At 21.4% G+C, this 18,471-nt stretch overlaps 2 protein-coding genes across 2 annotated transcripts in view; both read left to right on the top strand.

Moving 5' to 3' along the window:
• Positions 1–1,252: 1,252 nt before the first annotated feature.
• Positions 1,253–17,625, top strand: LOC127282561 (tudor domain-containing protein 7A-like). Its single transcript, XM_051306879.1, has 17 exons — positions 1,253–1,390; positions 4,924–5,114; positions 5,225–5,427; positions 5,520–5,665; positions 6,543–6,585; positions 6,669–7,118; positions 9,494–9,643; positions 9,884–10,231; positions 12,340–12,510; positions 12,842–13,105; positions 13,387–13,644; positions 13,756–14,103; positions 14,389–14,609; positions 14,712–14,931; positions 15,169–15,287; positions 15,360–15,514; positions 16,715–17,625. Exons 2-17 carry the CDS (start codon positions 5,039–5,041, stop codon positions 16,954–16,956), a joined length of 3,414 nt encoding a protein of 1,137 aa, XP_051162836.1. The 5' UTR covers positions 1,253–1,390; positions 4,924–5,038; the 3' UTR covers positions 16,957–17,625.
• LOC127282571 (FUN14 domain-containing protein 1) overlaps positions 8,356–18,471 on the top strand; it is a 192,978-nt gene continuing 182,862 nt past the window's right edge. Inside the window, exon 1 of the mRNA XM_051306901.1 lies at positions 8,356–8,363. The gene's annotated coding sequence lies outside the window, so the exon portion shown is untranslated. The remainder of the gene's footprint in view (positions 8,364–18,471) is intronic.

The raw sequence follows: 18,471 nt of genomic DNA, 5'->3' as shown, positions 1-18,471 counted from the left end.
ATTATCAGTATGAAAATAAATAGTAAAAATAATTAAATTTGATTAACTTTGTTGGAAAATTTTATTTATTAAATGTATTTTCTATATTTTTATTATTATTTTATTTTTTTTTTATAATTCAAAAAGTTTGTTAAATTTTGAAATTTAATTTTTATTTATTTTAAATACCTAATTAAGAAAATATTTTTTTAGAAAACAATCCTAAAAAATGTGATTTTAAAAATAATTATTTTTACTCGATAATTTTTTTTAACTATAAAAAAAGAGTTTAATTTATTTTATTTTTATTTAAAAAAAATTTTGTACAATAATTTTTTTTACAATCTAAAAGTTGGTTAATTAAAAATCATGATTAAAAAAAAATATATTTGATCTGTCAATAAATCTAACGAAACTAAAAATTTCTTTCTATAAGGATTTACGGACGATTACGTTCGACCGTATTTAATAAATGTTCACATTATCTTCGTTAGAAATTATTTTTTCTCGAAGCACGGTTCTAACAGCAACCGTTGAAATATAATGAAACAGTTCTTGAATATTTTTAGTTAAATAAAATTTCAATTTTTGTACGAAAATTATTTTTAAAAAAATTAAATTATCAATTATATTAATTACGAAATTTAATATTAAAATAATATTAATATTTTTAAATTGCATTATTAAATTATTATAAATTAAATTAAATTATTCAAATTTTTATTAGTTTTTGTAAGACACGAAGCACATTAATTTAAAATGTATTAAAATAATTATAAACGAAAATTTGAATCTTTGCAAATTAAATTAGTGTTCCAACTATTTTACAGAAGAAAAAATCATATTCGAAATTATATACAAATTGTAATAAGTTATGATTTTAGATTATTTTCAAAATAATTTTTAATTGAAAATGAAAATTATAATTTTAAATTTCGCCGCTATATTTGAATGTTGATTAGTGCTGCCATCTATTTGAAAATATGTACTCCAATGGTAATAGATTTCAAAAAAACATGACATTTAGTAAACATTGTTTTTTTCGATTTCAATAGCATTTTAAAATAATTAGAAATGTTTATTTATTTGTAAATCTAAGAATTTATTTAATACAATACAAAAAATAGAGAATAGATCAAAATTAATTGTAAACTATAAGATTTTTAATATAATTTTTATATCAGAAAGTGTTGAATTATTGTCAAATTCCTCTTGTACCATCCATAGGCATCGTTCGAATTTTATATATATGTACACATTTCTATATTATTATTCCTTCACTCACTCTAATCTTTTCTCTTCTCGTCTGATCCAGTGCTTGCCGATCGCATTCTTTCTTGTGCTTTTGCAGAAGTAGGTTGTGTGTCTGTTGTGTGTTGTCATAATAAGTGAAATTCCATTGGATTTATTGGTATGTAAAAGCTACAATATTGCAAATTATTCCCATTTGTCTTTCATTCTATTGTCATAATTTTGTTTTTTTTAATACAATTGAAACGGTGAATGATATATTGCAATTTATTTTGAATAATAGTATTTAAAAGCATCGATTAAATGTATCTCTAAATTAATTTTTATTCGTTTAATATTAACAAAATGTTTGAATGGATCATAGGTTAGGTGTGGTCAGGTTTTTCTTTTTCTATTTGAATCTTATTATTTAAATGTTATTTAAATAATAAATTGGAATTATTTTTAATTAAATTCAAATTAATTATTTATAAACGTAATAATTTCATTAAAGAATTTTTTGTTTTATTTGTTTTTTTTTCGCTTTTTGTTTTTGTTTGTTTTATTCAATCGTGTTAACTTCTAATAATTTAAAAATCTAAATTGTTAACCTGTGTAGATAAATTATTCCAGAAATCAAATTAAGAATAATTTATGTGTAATAATTAATTTGTACGAGAATGTATTTTTTGTCATAATAAAAATTTTATTCTGGAAAAATTTTAATTTTAAAGTAGTTAATAAATTCTTATGTATATACACATAATTCAAATAAATTTTAATTTTGAAGAAAGTAGGCGAGGAATTAAAATTCTATATAGCTTATTTAACACTTATTATTATTATTATTAAATTCGTATACTTGATTTATAAGTGTTTATTATTTAGTATTTATTAAAATGAGACAACATTTTAAATACCTAATGTATTATTTTGTTTAAAATTATAAAGTATATAATAATTATATTTTCTATATTCTGTCCACGTAATTGAGGCCTTGAATCACATAACGAATTGTAAATCAAGGATTAGAAAATTGTGTAAATTACTGGAAATTTCGTGTAGAATTTTTTTTTTTTTTCTATTTATTAAATTTTTTGATATTTTTTGTTTGTTTACTAATTTGAGGGGTAAAAAAATTATAAAAACAAATTTTGAATTTTTTTTCGATTGTAATTTAATATGTTTAGTCTAGATTACTTTCTTTGTTCAAAATTCAGATGAAATTTAAATCTGATCTCTATTTCGTTACAATTAGATTACGTAGAAAATGCGCGCCGGATGTCACGCAAAGGTCACAAGTATTATTTGAAACAAAATACACCGGTTATAGGGCCGTTACTTTTCATTGGCAGTCATAAGAAGCAAAAGAATGTTTATTATATGTAAATTTTTTTTTTTTTTTTTTATCTTCCTACACAGTTTTAAAAACTTATTTTTATATTTTTTTTATCTTTTACACAAAATTTGAAGTAAAAATAAAATTAAAAAATCTTTTTTAGTTGAAAATTATCTTGCATAGTTGACATTGACTTGTTTAATAATTTATATTAAATATATCAGTAATTTTATATTTTCATGAATTAAATATAAGAATTTTTATAAAAAGTAAATAAATAATAAAATTAAATTAATTGTTTTGAATTTTTTAAAATTAAAAAATGTAATAAATTCAAAAGGTGTAATGAAAAAAAAATGTATGTTTAATTTATGAAAATTTAAATCACAATATTTGTAGGTCAGTAAGTGGGAAACCTGTCAAAGCAACTTCTTAAACGTGTGTTCCCCTCTCTAAATTAAATGCATTGTCGTATTTCTAGGACATTGAAACTAATTGATTTTAATATCAATTTTTTTTTTATTTTTTTTTTTGCAGCAAAATTAATGTCATATTTTTGAAAAATGATATCAGCTGTGTTTGATAAAAGAAATTTGGTCATATCTAATCTCAGCTTCAATCTAAATTATAAATTTTAATTTAGGCTATTTTTTTAATTTACTATATATTTTAAAATAAAATTTATATTAATAGTAAATTACATTTTTTTTTTACTGTAATAAATCAGTTTTACACACTTTTAGCGCCATTATAAATTGATAATTTTATTTAATTGTATAATTTATAATAAATTTAATTATAAAATTCTTTTTACTTCAATAATAAACTGTAATTGAAATTAATTTATTTAAAAATATTCAACTTTTTTTTTTAAACAATAATTTTGAGACCTAAACTAAAATTTTTAATTAAGTCCTTATTTCATAAATAATCGTCAATTTTATGTTAACAAAATTTAATGTTTGTTTATTTTCCGTTAATTTTTTATGAGTCAAATGTTTTGAATGTTCAAATGGATAAATCTTGTTTTGTAACTTCTTTAAGTATGAATTTTATCACAAAATACTGTTTTAAATATCTAAAAAGAAATTATTATAATTTAATATTTGTTTAATTTACAGTTTTATTTTATATTAACATTATAATTTTTAATAATTTATAGATTGAAAAAAATATTTTGTTCATTTGACGGTTCAGAACTTTTGGCTTTTATTTTTTTTTTTGTCATTTCTTTTTAAAACAAAAAAATTTTAAATGACATTTTTGTATATAAACACTATTTATAAAAATAAATAAATTTTTTATTTTTTTTATAACTTTTTTCAACAAAATAATTGTTATAATTGCTAGGATCCTTTTCTTCACTTATAGAAATATAAACTAAAAACACATTTTGATTTACAAAAATTAAAAAATATGATTAAAAATTTGTTTTAACAAATTATTATTATTATTATTATTATTATTATTAGTATTAAAAAAAATTTTTGAACTACCCGAAAGTAAAAAAAATTAACAATAAAATAAAAAAATAATTTTTCATATGCAGCAGTACAAAAATAACTTTTAACTTTCTTTTTTAATGAAATTATTATTCTTTTGTATTGTTAAAATTAATATTTAAAAAATATTTCACTTGCTAATGATAAAAACTATCATTTAATCTATTTAATAATAAAAAAAACTATTATCAAAAATTGCTTACAAATAAAAAATTTATTAAATAATAATAATATAAATAAATGTAGATGGAAAAATATTTGTTATAGGTACCTATATTAATTTACATTAAAATAAAATAATAATAATAATAATTGTTCATCTGCAGAAGTAAAAAATAATTCTGTTATAAAAATTAATATTTATAAAATGTCACTTTTAATTATTTGCCATTTTTATTTTAAAACAAGCCAGTTCTCCAAAATGGCAAAATTTTAATGTAGAAACACTTTGAGTAAATATTTTTTTTTGTTTGGAATTAGAAAATTTTATTGGCATAGAAACAAAATAGTTTTTTGTAAAATTAGTAGCATTCTTTTTTTTTTTTTTTTTAATTATATCTTTTAGACTAATTTTTGTAATAAAGAATATAAAAATATTCAACGTAAATATTACATAAATTGAAAATAAAAATGTTGAAAAATTTAGTTAAAGATTTAAAAACTGCGGAGAAAAATATTCAAATATTTTTCACAAATGCTACTTGTTAATTATTAATTATTATGAATTTTTATTTTTTTTAATGAAATACACTGTGGGACAAAACATTTCTAATAAACTAATATTCATAAATATATAAAAATTAAGATAAGAGTTTTAAAAAAAGAATTAATAACAAAATTAAAATAACTAAAAATATATATTTTTTTTTTCAGAAAAAATTTGGCGATTGAAATCGAGTAAAATAAATTTATTACCGTATTCAAAAGAAATTCTTTGTTTGATTGGGTGTATAAATTTTTATTCGCGGCACTTCGGTCCAAAGAAAAAATGGACGAAGTAGTCGACAATGTGAGGGCATGCCTATTGTCCTCAAAAGGAGGCGCTAGTCTTCATAATCTCAATAGTAAGTGAAGAAAAAAAAAAAAAAAAAAAAAAACATAAATAAAATCTGTAATAAAAAAATTTCGCACATTGTTTATATAATTTATATTAATTTTTATTCGATATTTTTAGAAGACTATCAAGATGTAATTGGAGAGAGAATTCCATTTAGGAGATTTAATTTTAATACTCTAGAAGAATTCATTAATACAGTACCAGGTTTGAGAAAATTTCAAAAAGGAAATGAGATGTTTTATGAAGTATTACCCACTGCAAATACTATTCATATTCACAAACTTGTTCAGGGACAAAAAACCGATAAGAAAACAAAAAAGGTAATTTAATTAAATAAAAAAAAAAAACATTAAATATTTTTTTTATTAAAATACAAAGTAATAATTAAAACAAAAACAAATTTTTTAAATAGAGACTTGCACATGCTTATAATCGACCAACTCGACCTGTTAGGCAATCTTTTTCAACGTATAATTCAAGAAATCAAATTTCTCAGCGTACTAGGAGACCGACTTCTTCTTCTTCTTCTTCAAATCAGAATTCAAGAAGTAAAAGCAGGTACAAAATTATAGATTATTAATTAAATAAAATGAAGGTATTGTTAAAAATAATTTTATACAGAGATATTTTATGTAAAATTTTCATTTACTAAAAATTATTATTCATTGAAATTTTATTCGAATTTTTATATCAAAATTAACGTTAATGGTGAAGTTTACAACGTTTATAGTCAGAAAAAATATTTTTCTTTATTAAATTATTATAATTTTTTGTTTGAAAAAATTTTCCTAACATTTCTCGATTAGTAAATTTGAAAAAAAATTAAATTATTAATTAGAATTTTTCATTTTAAAGAATTTTATTAGAAATAATTATTTTTTTAGACGAATTTTCAAATTAGCATTCGACAGAATTTCTTTTTATACGAATTTTTATTTTACAGTCATTTAATTTACATGATTTTTTATTTCAGAGAATTTTAATTTGACAGATTTTCTTTTTATACGAATTTTTTAATTAATAGAAATTTTAAGATACCGAATTTTTATTTGTCCGAAATTACAAATGGTCGAATAAACTGAAGAAATTATCAAAAAAATTGATTTTTTGTTTGGCCATTTGTAATTTCGGTCAAATAAAAATTCTATCAATTCAAAAATTTATTTAAAAAAAAAAATCCGTCAAATTTTAATTTGAAAATAAAAAATTCGTCTAAAAAATAATTATTTTCTGCATAATAAAATATTTTTTGTTCTTAATCGATGATCATAAACGTTGTAAACTTCATCGACATAAAAAATAAATATATTTGCATATATTCGAAATTTTTTTTTTTTTTTTTTTTTTTTAAGGAAAATTTCACATGAAATGTCTCATTGTTTATGTATAATTGTATTTATTTTTTCAATTGTATACATATTATCATTTTTTTCAGTTATGGAAAAAATACTAATTATGGTTCAGTGGGACCTACGACGGTAAATTAAAAGAATTTATCTTACAATTTTTTTTTTTTGTTTTTGTTTTATTTGTCTTTATTTGTATTATATTTTTCTTTCAGCAATCAGATACTGACGCGAGGGGCCTCAAATTGAGGGTTATTGAACCTGAAAGAGCAAAAAGCAATCTACAAGACAGACTTGTTGTTAATCAACCAAAGAGAAATGAATTTGTGGTTAGAACAAATTTAATTGAAATTCGTCCAACTTTGTCGACAACACCTTTAAATAGTGGCCGTTCATCACCAATGAAGACACTTTTAAATGATGCTCGTGCATCTACATCGACGACACATATGAATGATACACGCCCGTCAACGTCCACGACACATGTAAATGGTTCACATTCATTTACATCGACGACACATTCAAATGGAGCACGTCCATCAGTGTTCGCTTTTTGGAAGACACCTGAAAATAATGCACAATTAGAAAATAGAACAGTATTTAATTTACCAATTATGAGGAATGTGGAAAATTACGAACGAGACGATTCAAACAATTTTAAACCTGTAAGTAGAGACAAATTATTTCATTTGATTTTTTTTTTTTTTTAACTAAATTACAATGTCAGGCCTCGGATTATACGACTTTTTCTGAATTAATTTTTCGAAAATACAATTTTTTTTAAACAAAATACGTATTTTTAGTATACAATGAAGATATTGTTAAGATTTTCTTTATTTCAATTATTTAACAAATTTTTAACTAAATTTTTTTTCTAACTTAATTAATTCCAATAATTTTAATGATATTCTTCACAAATTCAATTATCTTATATACTATTTTTCAATGAAAAATTTTATGAAATTTAATAATTTTTTACAATTTAAAAAAAAAATCATCCAATAAAATTACCAAGAATTTCAATTAAAAATTTTATTATTTTTAAAACTTTCTAAAATTTAATAATTTAAATTATAACTCATCCAAAGTTCAATTATTTTTATTAATTTTACTATTTCTTTCCACTTGGATTCTTTTGAAACATTAATGAAAACACAGGTACAGGCCTCGGATTATACAACTTTTTTCGACTTGTTTTAATAAAATTCAACTTTTTTTACATTTTTAAAACATTTTTTTAACAAAATTGTATGTTTTTTTAATACACAATGCAGAACTTCTTCAGATCTTCTTTATTTCAATTATTTAACAAATTTTTAACTAAAATTTTTCTCTAAATTAATTATTTCCAATAATTTTAATAAAATTCTTCACAAATTCAATTATCTTATACTATTTTTCAATTCAAAATTTTATGAAATTTAATAAATTTTTACAATATGAGCCGCTGGATTCTTGAAGGGCACGTAAATTTTTTCGACCGGAAAACGAAGTCCCCTGGACACTCAAAATTCATTTTTCGAATTTTAATATTTATCGAGCATATTCTTATACAGAATTCGATTGCTCATCTTTTTTTCTTAATAAGAAATTTTCCATCTTTTTCCGTTTTCGAAATATAAGAGAAAAACTGTTTTTTTAAAAAAGAAAATTTTCATTGTTTTTTTTTTTTTTGACTTCAACTCGCGACAGCTCAGACAATTTTACGAATTTCTTAATGAAACAAAAACGAAAATAAGTGTAATTATAATCTACGAGTGACTAAAAAAAGAAAAAAGTTGTATAACTTCCAAAGTTTAATTATTTTTATTAATTTTAATATTTCTTTCCACTTGGATTCTTTTGAAACATTAATGAAAACACAGGTACAGGCCTCGGATTATACGACTTTTTTCGACTTTTTTTTAAAATAAAATTCGACTTTTTTGACATTTAAAAAAAAATTTTTTTTAACAAAATTGTATGTTTTTTTTAGTATACAATGCAGAACTTCTTCAAATCTTGTTTATTTCAATTATTTAACAAATTGTGACGCGCTCTGAGGAAAGGTACCTAAGAAGCAAATCATTTTAAGGTTATGTTTGTCGTAATTTTATCTCAATTAAAAGTTTATTTTTTTTATTATGTAAAGTAAAATCAGTTTTTATTGAATATTTTCAATGTTATGAAGATTTAAACACCAATAATTTATATTGAGAGTTGATTCCCTTTGTGTATTTTTACATACTTTAAAAATCACAAACATAACCTATAATTTTTTGCTTCTCAGGTACCTTTCCTCGGAGCGCGTCACAATTTTTAACTAAAATTTTTCTCTAAATTAATTATTTCTAATAATTTTAATGAAATTCTTCACAAATTCAATTATCTTAAGGGTATGTGGGTGAAGGACTTTTTTTGTGGTTTTAAACTTTCTCTGAAATAAAAAATTATTTCGGGTTAAAATTTTATGAACCAAAAGTTTTGAACGTTCAAATGAATGAAATTATTTTTTTGCAACTTCTTTAAGTACAAATTTTATTATAAAATTTTTGTTTTAAATATATAAAAAGAAATTATTAATTTAATAATTGTTTAATTTACTGTTTTATTTAACATTAATATGATAATTTTAAATAATTTATTTATTTTAAAAAAATATTTCCTTCATTTGAACGTTCAAAACTTTTGGGTAATAAAATTTTGGAAAAATAATTTTTTTTTTTGGCACAAGAAATCTCGCTGTCACTTTTTTCCAACGTTGGTCGCAGTAATTTTACACTTTTCTCGAAAACGCTTTAGAATTACAATGTCGCATGTTTAGAATTACATTCAGGTTGTAAACAAACTCTCTGAGATTATAAATTTACAGACTGGGACATTTTAATCCATAAAGAGTAAAATTCATCTACGGAGTGTAATTCTAATCTGTCATTTTTTTAGAGTGTAAATTTTGATTTGAATTTTTAGTTTATAGCTCTCGCCATATATTTTTACGTATTTTATGACTGTATTGTTTGCGTATGTATTTATTATTTTTAAAAAAAATAATTTTTTACAGCTAAAGCCTGTTTCCATAGTTCCGTTTAAAGAATTTGCGCCAAAAACACCAGAAGAAGAGCTTAAATTACTTGCTCATAATCTTAATTACACGACTCCCGTTTATAAAATATCAAAAGCAAAACATAGAAGCTTCTTCGCTTCGGTTATGGTGAGTTATATTAAATTGTTTTTTTTTTTGTTCGTTAAAAAAACAAACTTTAATTTTAATAAAAATTAATATTTTTTAGTGCATTTTCTTCAGGAAAAATAGTACTTTCTATTGTTTATTTATTGATAATACGTAAAATAATTTTAGTTATTCAAGTTTTTTTTTTCTTTTCATTCAGAAAAATATATTTAAATAAATTAGAAAGGAATATAAAATGAAAATTTTTCATTTCACATATAGGTGGGCAAGAATAATTATTCTTGCTATCCAAATAGTGGTAAAACGGAAGAAGAGGCTAAAAATATGGCTATTGATGTTGCACTGAAAGAATTAAAAAGAAAAGATGAAACGTGTACTCTTCCAACGACAAAAAATGTTAAACTAATTGAAGAAAGAATTTTAAAAATTATTAATAAACACTCAACGGGAGTTTTTACAACTCAACTTCTTAAATATTATAAAGAAGAATACAATGAACTATTGCCAAATAATATTGACAAAATTATAAATGAGTGCAAAGAAATTAGTGAAGAAAGAGGTGTGGATGGAACGAATATTCTTACCCGATTTGTTCCAAATTCAATAGAGGTAATCATTTTTTTTTTTTATAAACATTTTATACAATATTTGTATGTGTGTTTGAATGTTAAGTCGACTTGAGTTATTATTTCCTAATGTTTAGAGACAGGAACTTTATGCTTGAGCATAGAAGCATAAATTTTAAAAATGTTCTTTAGTTTTAAGATCTTTATTAAAAAGTAATAATTAACAAAATTTTTTTACAATTTGCAAATATTTTTTTTTTTGCATATTCAAGTATTTTCGTAAATATTATATATTTTAAAATATTTTATTTATAAAAAATTGTGTTTCAGAAAATACAATAATTAATTTATTTGAAGTTATACAATAATTAAGTTTAAGAGAATATTTAATTAAAAAATTTTTTTAAATAACTAACTTTTTAAAATAATTAAATTTTAGAAGATTATCAGTTCATTTTTTTTACAGCAATAAAATTTCCCGATGAATTTCATTTAAAAATTTTTACTATTTAAATGCATGAAAAACTTATGGATTTAAAAAAAAAATTTAATTTATAATTTTGAAAATGATTTGATATTTCGAAGAGATGCAATTAAAGTTTTTAATATCATTTAATTTAAAAAAATGTTCAATACAAATTTTTTTTAAATAAATAAATTCTCTGATAATTAAAATCAATGTTTAAAAAACAATATTTTTAATAAATAAAATTTTAAAATCAGTAAATTTTTTTTAAATAATATTATTTTGATTTAATATAAATAAATTCAATTTTTAAAATAGTTGCAATTGAAAGATTTGACATTATAGTTTAAATGATTTGAAATTCAATATTTCAAAACTAATTTAATTTTAGAAGAATTTATTTAGAATTATTTTGTTCTAAAATTACAATTGTTAAAATAATTAAATTTTTGAAAATATTAAATTACAAGGATGTTAAATAAATGAAAATTTGTTAAATTTAATTGCAGATTTTTTAATTAATTGAAATTTTTAAAGAATTTAATTAAAAATTTTGAAAATATATATTTAAATTTTGAAAGAATTTTTCGTCTTTATGAAAAGCATAAAAGTTCCTTTCTCTACTAATGTTTAATAGTAGTACTTTTTGTATTATAATTACAGTTTCAATAATTATTTTTTTATTTTTATTTAGAAGAATTGTATTTTTTTTTAAAGAAAAATCTTTTATACAGAGCATTCTACGTGAGAAAATCTCACATGGAATGCCCCTTTTTATATAAATTAAAAGTTTTAATGAAAATTGAAACTTTAAGTCGACTTAAAAATTGGCAAAAAAAAAAAGTCAAATTAAAAGTGTTTTTTAACAATTTCTTTTCATGTTTTTGACAAGTGGCATTTTCAACATGTTCTCAAAAATATTCGAATACACGTTATAGAAAAACAATTCCTCATAGTGACAAATTAAAATTTTTTTCTCACATGTGAGTAGATATGTAAAATTGATGATGATGATTATGATGATTTACATATGTTTTTGTTGTGTGCAATAATTTGAATATTCTTTTTTTTTTTTTTATTTTTCACTACTTTGGTGTTCACATTTTAATTTTTTTGTATTTTACTTGCAAATCACCTTTTTTCTGACTTTTCTTTTATTTTATACTCTAAAAAAATTTATTTTTAAATAAAGATAAATCAAATTCAGGAATAATTTTTGCATAAAAAATTATTTCTGTATTCAATTGTTTTTAGTAATAAATTTTATTTAATTAAATTATTAACGTTAGAAGATTCCTATCTTAATTATTTAAATTATTGTGCTTTCCCTAAAAAAAAAGAGAGAAAAAAAATTTCAAGAGTAAGTATTGCGCCTACATAAAATGTAGAAATTCTAAAAAGAGTTTTAAAATTGATTAATATATAAATAAATTTGTAATTTTATAAATATATATATTTTGTTGCATGATGTTTTAGAAATATATTTTCTATTTCATTTTCTGCACGAGTTGCTTATTTTCACATATATTTGATTTTTCATTGATTAGTGTTCAATAAATTGTTAAAACTTTTGATTTTGATAAATTCCAAGTGTTTTTATTTATTTATTTTTTTTTTTATAAGTTGATTACACATTTGGTGAATATTGAATTTTCAATTAATTAATTTCTTTAATTTGTTTGCAGGAACAAGATTTGGCTCCGTTGTCGCCATTTAATAAAATGAGAATAAATTCGAATGGTCGACATTCACCGGGAAGCTTAAATGTTCCTGAGGATCAATATTGGGTGACACATGTCACATTTGTTTATTCAACCAGCGAAATAATGGTTCAAATTGTTGGTGCAGATTACAGCGTAAGTTTCATTATTTCATCAATTTTATATTATAAATATTTATATATTTAAGTGGATAGTTATTTTTAATTTTAAGAATAATTTTACCTAATTTTGTTTTAAAAATTATATTCATTTTCGTGATTTTTTCAATTCTTGAAATTTCTATTTTCAGAATATTTTTCATAATTTCATTATTTGAATTTTTGCATTCTTTTTTTCATTATGTACATAGTTATTGTTTATTTATCAGAAATTATTTAATTATTTTGAGATTAAAAATTTTAATATTTCTTTTCATTTTTTTTTTTTTTTTTCTCGAAAAATTTGATTTTTCTAATTTTAATTTTAGGAAAAGTTTGAAAAAATGTGTACAGCAATGGATGAATTTTATTCGAAAAATTTGCAAACAACAAAATTGTCAATTTGTGAAGAAGATATGTATTATGCATATTTTTGTGAACAAGAGAATAAATGGTATCGTGTTCGATGTCTTGATGTAAACTTGGAATTAAAAAAAGCCTTAGTTGATTTCATCGATTTTGGCGATGACGAAGTTTGTGACATTAGCATGTTATATAAATTGGACAAACAATTTTGCGATCTTCCAGCACAGGTAAATTAATTGTTTTGAATTGAAAAAAAAAAAAATATTAAATCAAAACAATTTTTCATTGGGCAAAATAAAATTTTAAATCGAGAATATTCAAATTAAATAAAATTAAATGATTTTATTTCATTTTCTTTTTAATTTTTCAAATTTATCTTCAAAATTGTCCTTTTCTTTGAAATCTCTAAAATTTATTTTCTTATATTTTATAAAAAATTTTACTTTTTTTTTTTTGTTAAACTGAATACGAAAAGTGAATAAATTTAAAAGTAATAATTTATTTTTAGGCCCTTTGTCTATCACTTAATGAATTAGAGATATTTTCTCTAATCGAAATGGAAAACATTTTTGATAGTGAAAGATCAAAGAAAATAATTTCCAATCATCTTTTGGAACAACAATTTTACGTAGAGGTAAAAAATATTGACGATGGAACGCCCTCCGTTATTTTCTACGACACTCGTGGAGAAGATGATATCAATTTAAATAAAGTAATTGCCGCTGAAATTGTCGAAACTTGCATTAAACGACCTAAATTAAAAACGGTGAGTAAATCCAATTTAAAAAAAAATGAAGTTATAAATTTTAAATTTATTTATAATAATTAAGAAATGTTAAACTGAATTTTTTTTTTTCTATTTTTTCTTAATTATCAGGCAAGTCTTCACGAAGTGTATGTCTCACATATCAGTGACAGTGGCGATGTTTATGTTCAATTTAAAGACTACAGTCTGTTTTATCTCACGGAATTGATGAATAAAGTCGTTGATAAATTGAGTGAAGATTGTAGTCAATACGTTGCGACAACATTGAATTTAACGAAATTTTATCTTGCAAAATCGCCAAATGGATCTTGGTACAGAGTGAGAGTTATAAATGTAAATTATTTAAAAAATGAAGTCGACGCTGTTTGTGTCGATTTTGGAGAGACGATGACGATAAAAATAACAGATTTAATTAATCTAAATAAACTTTCGGACGTTTTAAACATATTCCCTGATCAAGTAAGTAATAGTTACAAATACAATTTTATTTATTTTAATTTCTGTTGAATTTTAATTTAATTTTATAGTATTTACAGGCTTTGAAGTACTTTTTTTACTTCTTTGAAACTTTTTTTTTAATTTTGGGGATACTTTTCATAATTTTTTTTTTTTTTTTTTTTTTTTTTTTTTTTAGTAATCTATTAAACTCCGAAGCCTGTATTTAGTGTATAATTTTGTTTAAATGTACTGAAAAAAATTTTAATTAAGAATTTGAGTTAATATATATATTTTTTTTATTTTTAGGCAGTTGAGGTGCAACTTTCTAGTTTATTATCGTTTGATACTGAAAAAATAAATAGATTACGAGAGCTTACACCTCCTGATCAACCATTAATTATGAAAGTAGTTCAATTAGGCACTGGTCAAACTTCTTTACCTGTCGTTGAATTATTTAAGCGTCAAGAGCCAAATAATGGAATTATTTCAATTAATAATACAATTCTCTTGGATGCTGTATTGAAGAAGTAATATTTTTTCTTTTTTTACTTAAAATCATTCTTTTTTTCCGAAATTTTAAATTGTATTTTAATTTCTTGTTTTTTTTTCTTCAAATCATTCAATTTTAGAGCAAATGGTGATAGTAATAATAATGTGAAAGAACGAAAACGTAGCGAGAGATCGGTGAGTCGTTATGGATCAACAGATCAAGTCAATGTAAGAAATAAAAAAAGTTTGCGACAACCGGAAATACCAGAAGTGAATAAACGTTACGATATTCACGTTGAAATGGTGTGTAATCCAGGAAATTTTATTGTTCAACCCTATGAATCCAAAGGGGTACTTGAGGTGATTATTTTAATTTTTTTTAAACATTATATTATTTTCTTTTTTAGTTTTTATCGTTTATATATAAAAAAAAAAACTTTTTAAGAAATTTGGTAAGAAAAATTAAAATTTTTTTATCACTAAATGCTCCTTTAAAAAATTGCATTATTTTTTAATTATTAATTTTCTTTTTCAAAATCCATGAAAATTTAAAATCGCTAAAATATAATAATAATTAAATCATTTTCTTTCTTCTAGACAATGAATAATCAATTATACGAAGAATGTAAAAATTATTCAGGTGAACCATTAACAATGGATCATATTCAGGAAGGTTCATTGTATTGTGTTAAACATTCTGATAATTATTATTATCGGTAAGTATCATTTTTTTTTTTTTTTTTTATTTATTTTGAAAAGCAATACTAATGAAATTTTTTTTGAACTAGAGTCACAGTTCTTAATAAATTACAAGCTCAAATGATGGTCACTGTCTATTTTTGTGACTATGGTGAAGTCACTTTAGTCAATTTAAAAAATCTGCTACCACTTACTTCCAAATTCTTTGAGCTGCCATATCAAGCTATAAGAGCAAAACTTGCAGGTAATTTTTTAATTTTTTTTCCTAAAATTTTATTTCATTTTCCATTTAAGGGGGTAAACAACACATGTAAGACCAAAAAAAAGGTGTTTTTCAAGAATTTTTTTTTTCTAGAAGAATTATTTTTAAAATATTATTTCTTACTTGAAAGTACACACTTTCAACTTGAATTTTCTAAAAAAATATATTTTTTTTTTACAAATTTTGTTCGCAATGACGCTTAACAAAAAAAAAAAAAAAAAAAAACATTATTAGCGGTGACAAAAAATTTGAAAATATGGTTCGTATGAAATAAAAAAAATGTATTTGCATTTATTATAAAATTATCTAGTTTATGTCAGATAAACAAACGTGGCGTCAGAAATTAATTTATTTAAAGCTTTTGTGTAGCAGTTATTAAATTTCGCGCCAAATTACGTTTAATTAAAAAAAATGCAATGTTGACATGTTTCACGGAACTTTTGCTGAAATATTTATTTTTAGTTCACATTAAAAATCTTTTTCATATATTAATTGACGTTAAAGTCTCATTTAAAATTTTTTTTACATTATTTTGGAGGTTTAATTTATCAAAAAATCATATTTCTTCTTAAAATAAAATATAAATATTTTTTTTTTATTCGCCAGCAAATTTGGAGAAGTCTGATTAGTTGTTTATTATTCAAAATTCGTGGTGTCAAAATTTATTGCGTCATTTTGATTTAAAAAAATTTCAAGTTCAAAATTTCAAATTAACAAAATGGTCATAGAACTGATTGCAAGTAGAAAAGGAAATTTTTCTTTTATATTATTTTCAATGTTAAGCAAAGGGGGGGATGGGGGAAAGATCTTATTGAAAATGCAAAAAATTGAATACTATTGTGTTTCGATATAATGATTATGCAAATTATGTGTATATTATGTGACTGAAAATTATAATATTTTTAGAAACATTTCAAAAATTAATTATTACTTTTAGAAAAATTTAAAAATATTTTTTAAAAATTGAACTTTATTAGAAAAAACTTTTCTTTAGAAATCAAAACTTGTTAGAATACAATTTTTTAGAAAACTGATTTCATCAGAAATGGCTGCTTTTTTTTTAGAAAAAAAGGATTAGAAAATATTTTTTAGAAAAAAGTTACCACCTAGGTACCTAAATAATAAAATGTTTCAATAAAAAAAATTTGTCTTTGATAATTAAATAATTTTTTGTCTCTACAGACGTGAAACCAATCAATGTTGATTGGGCAGCAGAAGACTGTGTAAGATTTAAAGAACTAATTGAGGGAAAGGATTTTGTGGCAACAGTTAAAAATATTATTAAAGATGGTGATGAAATTGTCCTTTCTTTGGCATTAACTGACGTTTCAAATGAATATAACATTGAAATTGATGAAGTTTTCATACAAGAAGGACGAGCGCAAAGAACAGAGTCCTATCTTAATTCAATCGAGAAAAGATAATTTGATTCTAATGGATAAAAAAAAAAAAAAAAAACATTTGTAACAAATCGTCAACTAATTTCATGACATCTAATTTATTCATTTTTTTTCTATCTCACATTTAACGTGAGAGAGTCAATAAGAAAAAAAAAAAACCAAAACATAATTCGTTAAATCACAAAAATAACGAAACAAATTTAGATGGAAGAATTGAACGTCCAACTTTTGTAAACTTGACTGTCCCATTCAACGTCATTGAATAATTTTTAAATATGACTAAAAATGAACTAAAGACTAAATATTCCTTTATTTTGAAAAATTTAGTAAAAAGTTTACCTAGTTCCATTAATTTGAAGACTTTGTATATCGTCTTTGAAAAAGACTTACTAGTTATTTAATAGTCGAAATGAAAAGGCGGTGCCTGAAAGTATTTTCTTTTCTTTTTTTTTTTTTTTATTTTTCATTACAATTATTATTTCATTTTTTTTTTTTTAGAAAATTGTGTTTCTAATATTATGCGTGTTAAAAAAAACCGTTAACATTTTATATTTTAAAAAAATTAATTAAACAGATGATAAAAGAAGAGATATTTAATTCTCGAGATGAAAAAAAAGCACTTATTATGTATTAATTATACACAGAAGTACGTTTATTTTTTACATAAGTGCCAATAAATTAATTATTTCTTAATTTTTCTGTTGTTGTTATTATTCACCTTTGATCCCTTATTTTTGAAATTTAATTAATTTTTGATTTTATTAAGGGAAGGCACCACCTTTATTTTTTGACGTCTTTAAATTTCACTGATCGCAGGAAGTTATACTTTTTTTTGCATTATTTGAGTTATAAAAAAATGTGGTAATCAAAAAAAAGAAAATAATAATTTTTGACCATTTTATAAATTGTATTTTTTAAAATAATTTTAATTTCCATGCGACCAGGCATCGGATTAAACGACTTTTTTGATTTTTTTCAAAAATAGGTCTTTTTTGAATTATTTTAATAAGATGTTACTTTTCGACTTTTTTTTTGTACATTTTTTACAAAATTTTTTAAACAAAATACCCCTTTTTTTAGTATATAATGCAGGATTTTTTCAGATCTTCTTTATTTCAATTATTTATCAAATTTTTTTAACTAAAATTCTTCTCTAAATTAATTATTATTTTCAATAATTTTTTATGAAATTCTTCACAAATTCAATTTATCTTAAATTATTTTTCAATTAAAAATTATATGAAAGTCAATAATTGTTTAAAATTAAAAAAAAAACGGCAAATAAAATTACATACCAAAAATTTCAATTTAAAATCTTCTAAAATTTAATTATTTCTAAAATCTTTCATCTAAAACTTTCTGAAATTTTATAATTTTAACTATAACTCTTCAGGAATTCAATTATTTTTAATAATTTTTATAATATTCTTCAATTAAAAACTTTTTTACCTCAATTTTTATTTGTAATTTCTAATAAATTTTTTAGCAACAAAAATCAGGAAAAATTTCAATCAAAAATTACTTGAAGTTCAATTTTTT

The sequence above is a fragment of the Leptopilina boulardi genome, unplaced genomic scaffold (genome assembly GCF_019393585.1).
Source record: "Leptopilina boulardi isolate dan_hultmark-lab unplaced genomic scaffold, ZJU_Lbou_2.1 LbouV2_300, whole genome shotgun sequence".
In the NCBI taxonomy this organism is placed as follows: Eukaryota; Metazoa; Arthropoda; class Insecta; order Hymenoptera; family Figitidae; genus Leptopilina; species Leptopilina boulardi.
The sequence above is the reverse complement of the archived record's forward strand: the minus strand, read 5'-3'. Positions and strand labels throughout refer to the sequence as shown.

What these genes read in the sequence shown, in the direction of transcription:
- LOC127282561 (XM_051306879.1), top strand. Translation starts at nt 5,039, where the DNA reads ATGGACGAAGTAGTCGACAATGTGAGGGCATGCCTATTGTCCTCAAAA. An exon ending in CCGATAAGAAAACAAAAAAG is followed by an intron (nt 5,428 to 5,519) that starts GTAATTTAATTA and finishes TTTTTTAAATAG; the next exon opens with AGACTTGCACATGCTTATAA. An exon ending in TTGTTCCAAATTCAATAGAG is followed by an intron (nt 10,232 to 12,339) that starts GTAATCATTTTT and finishes ATTTGTTTGCAG; the next exon opens with GAACAAGATTTGGCTCCGTT.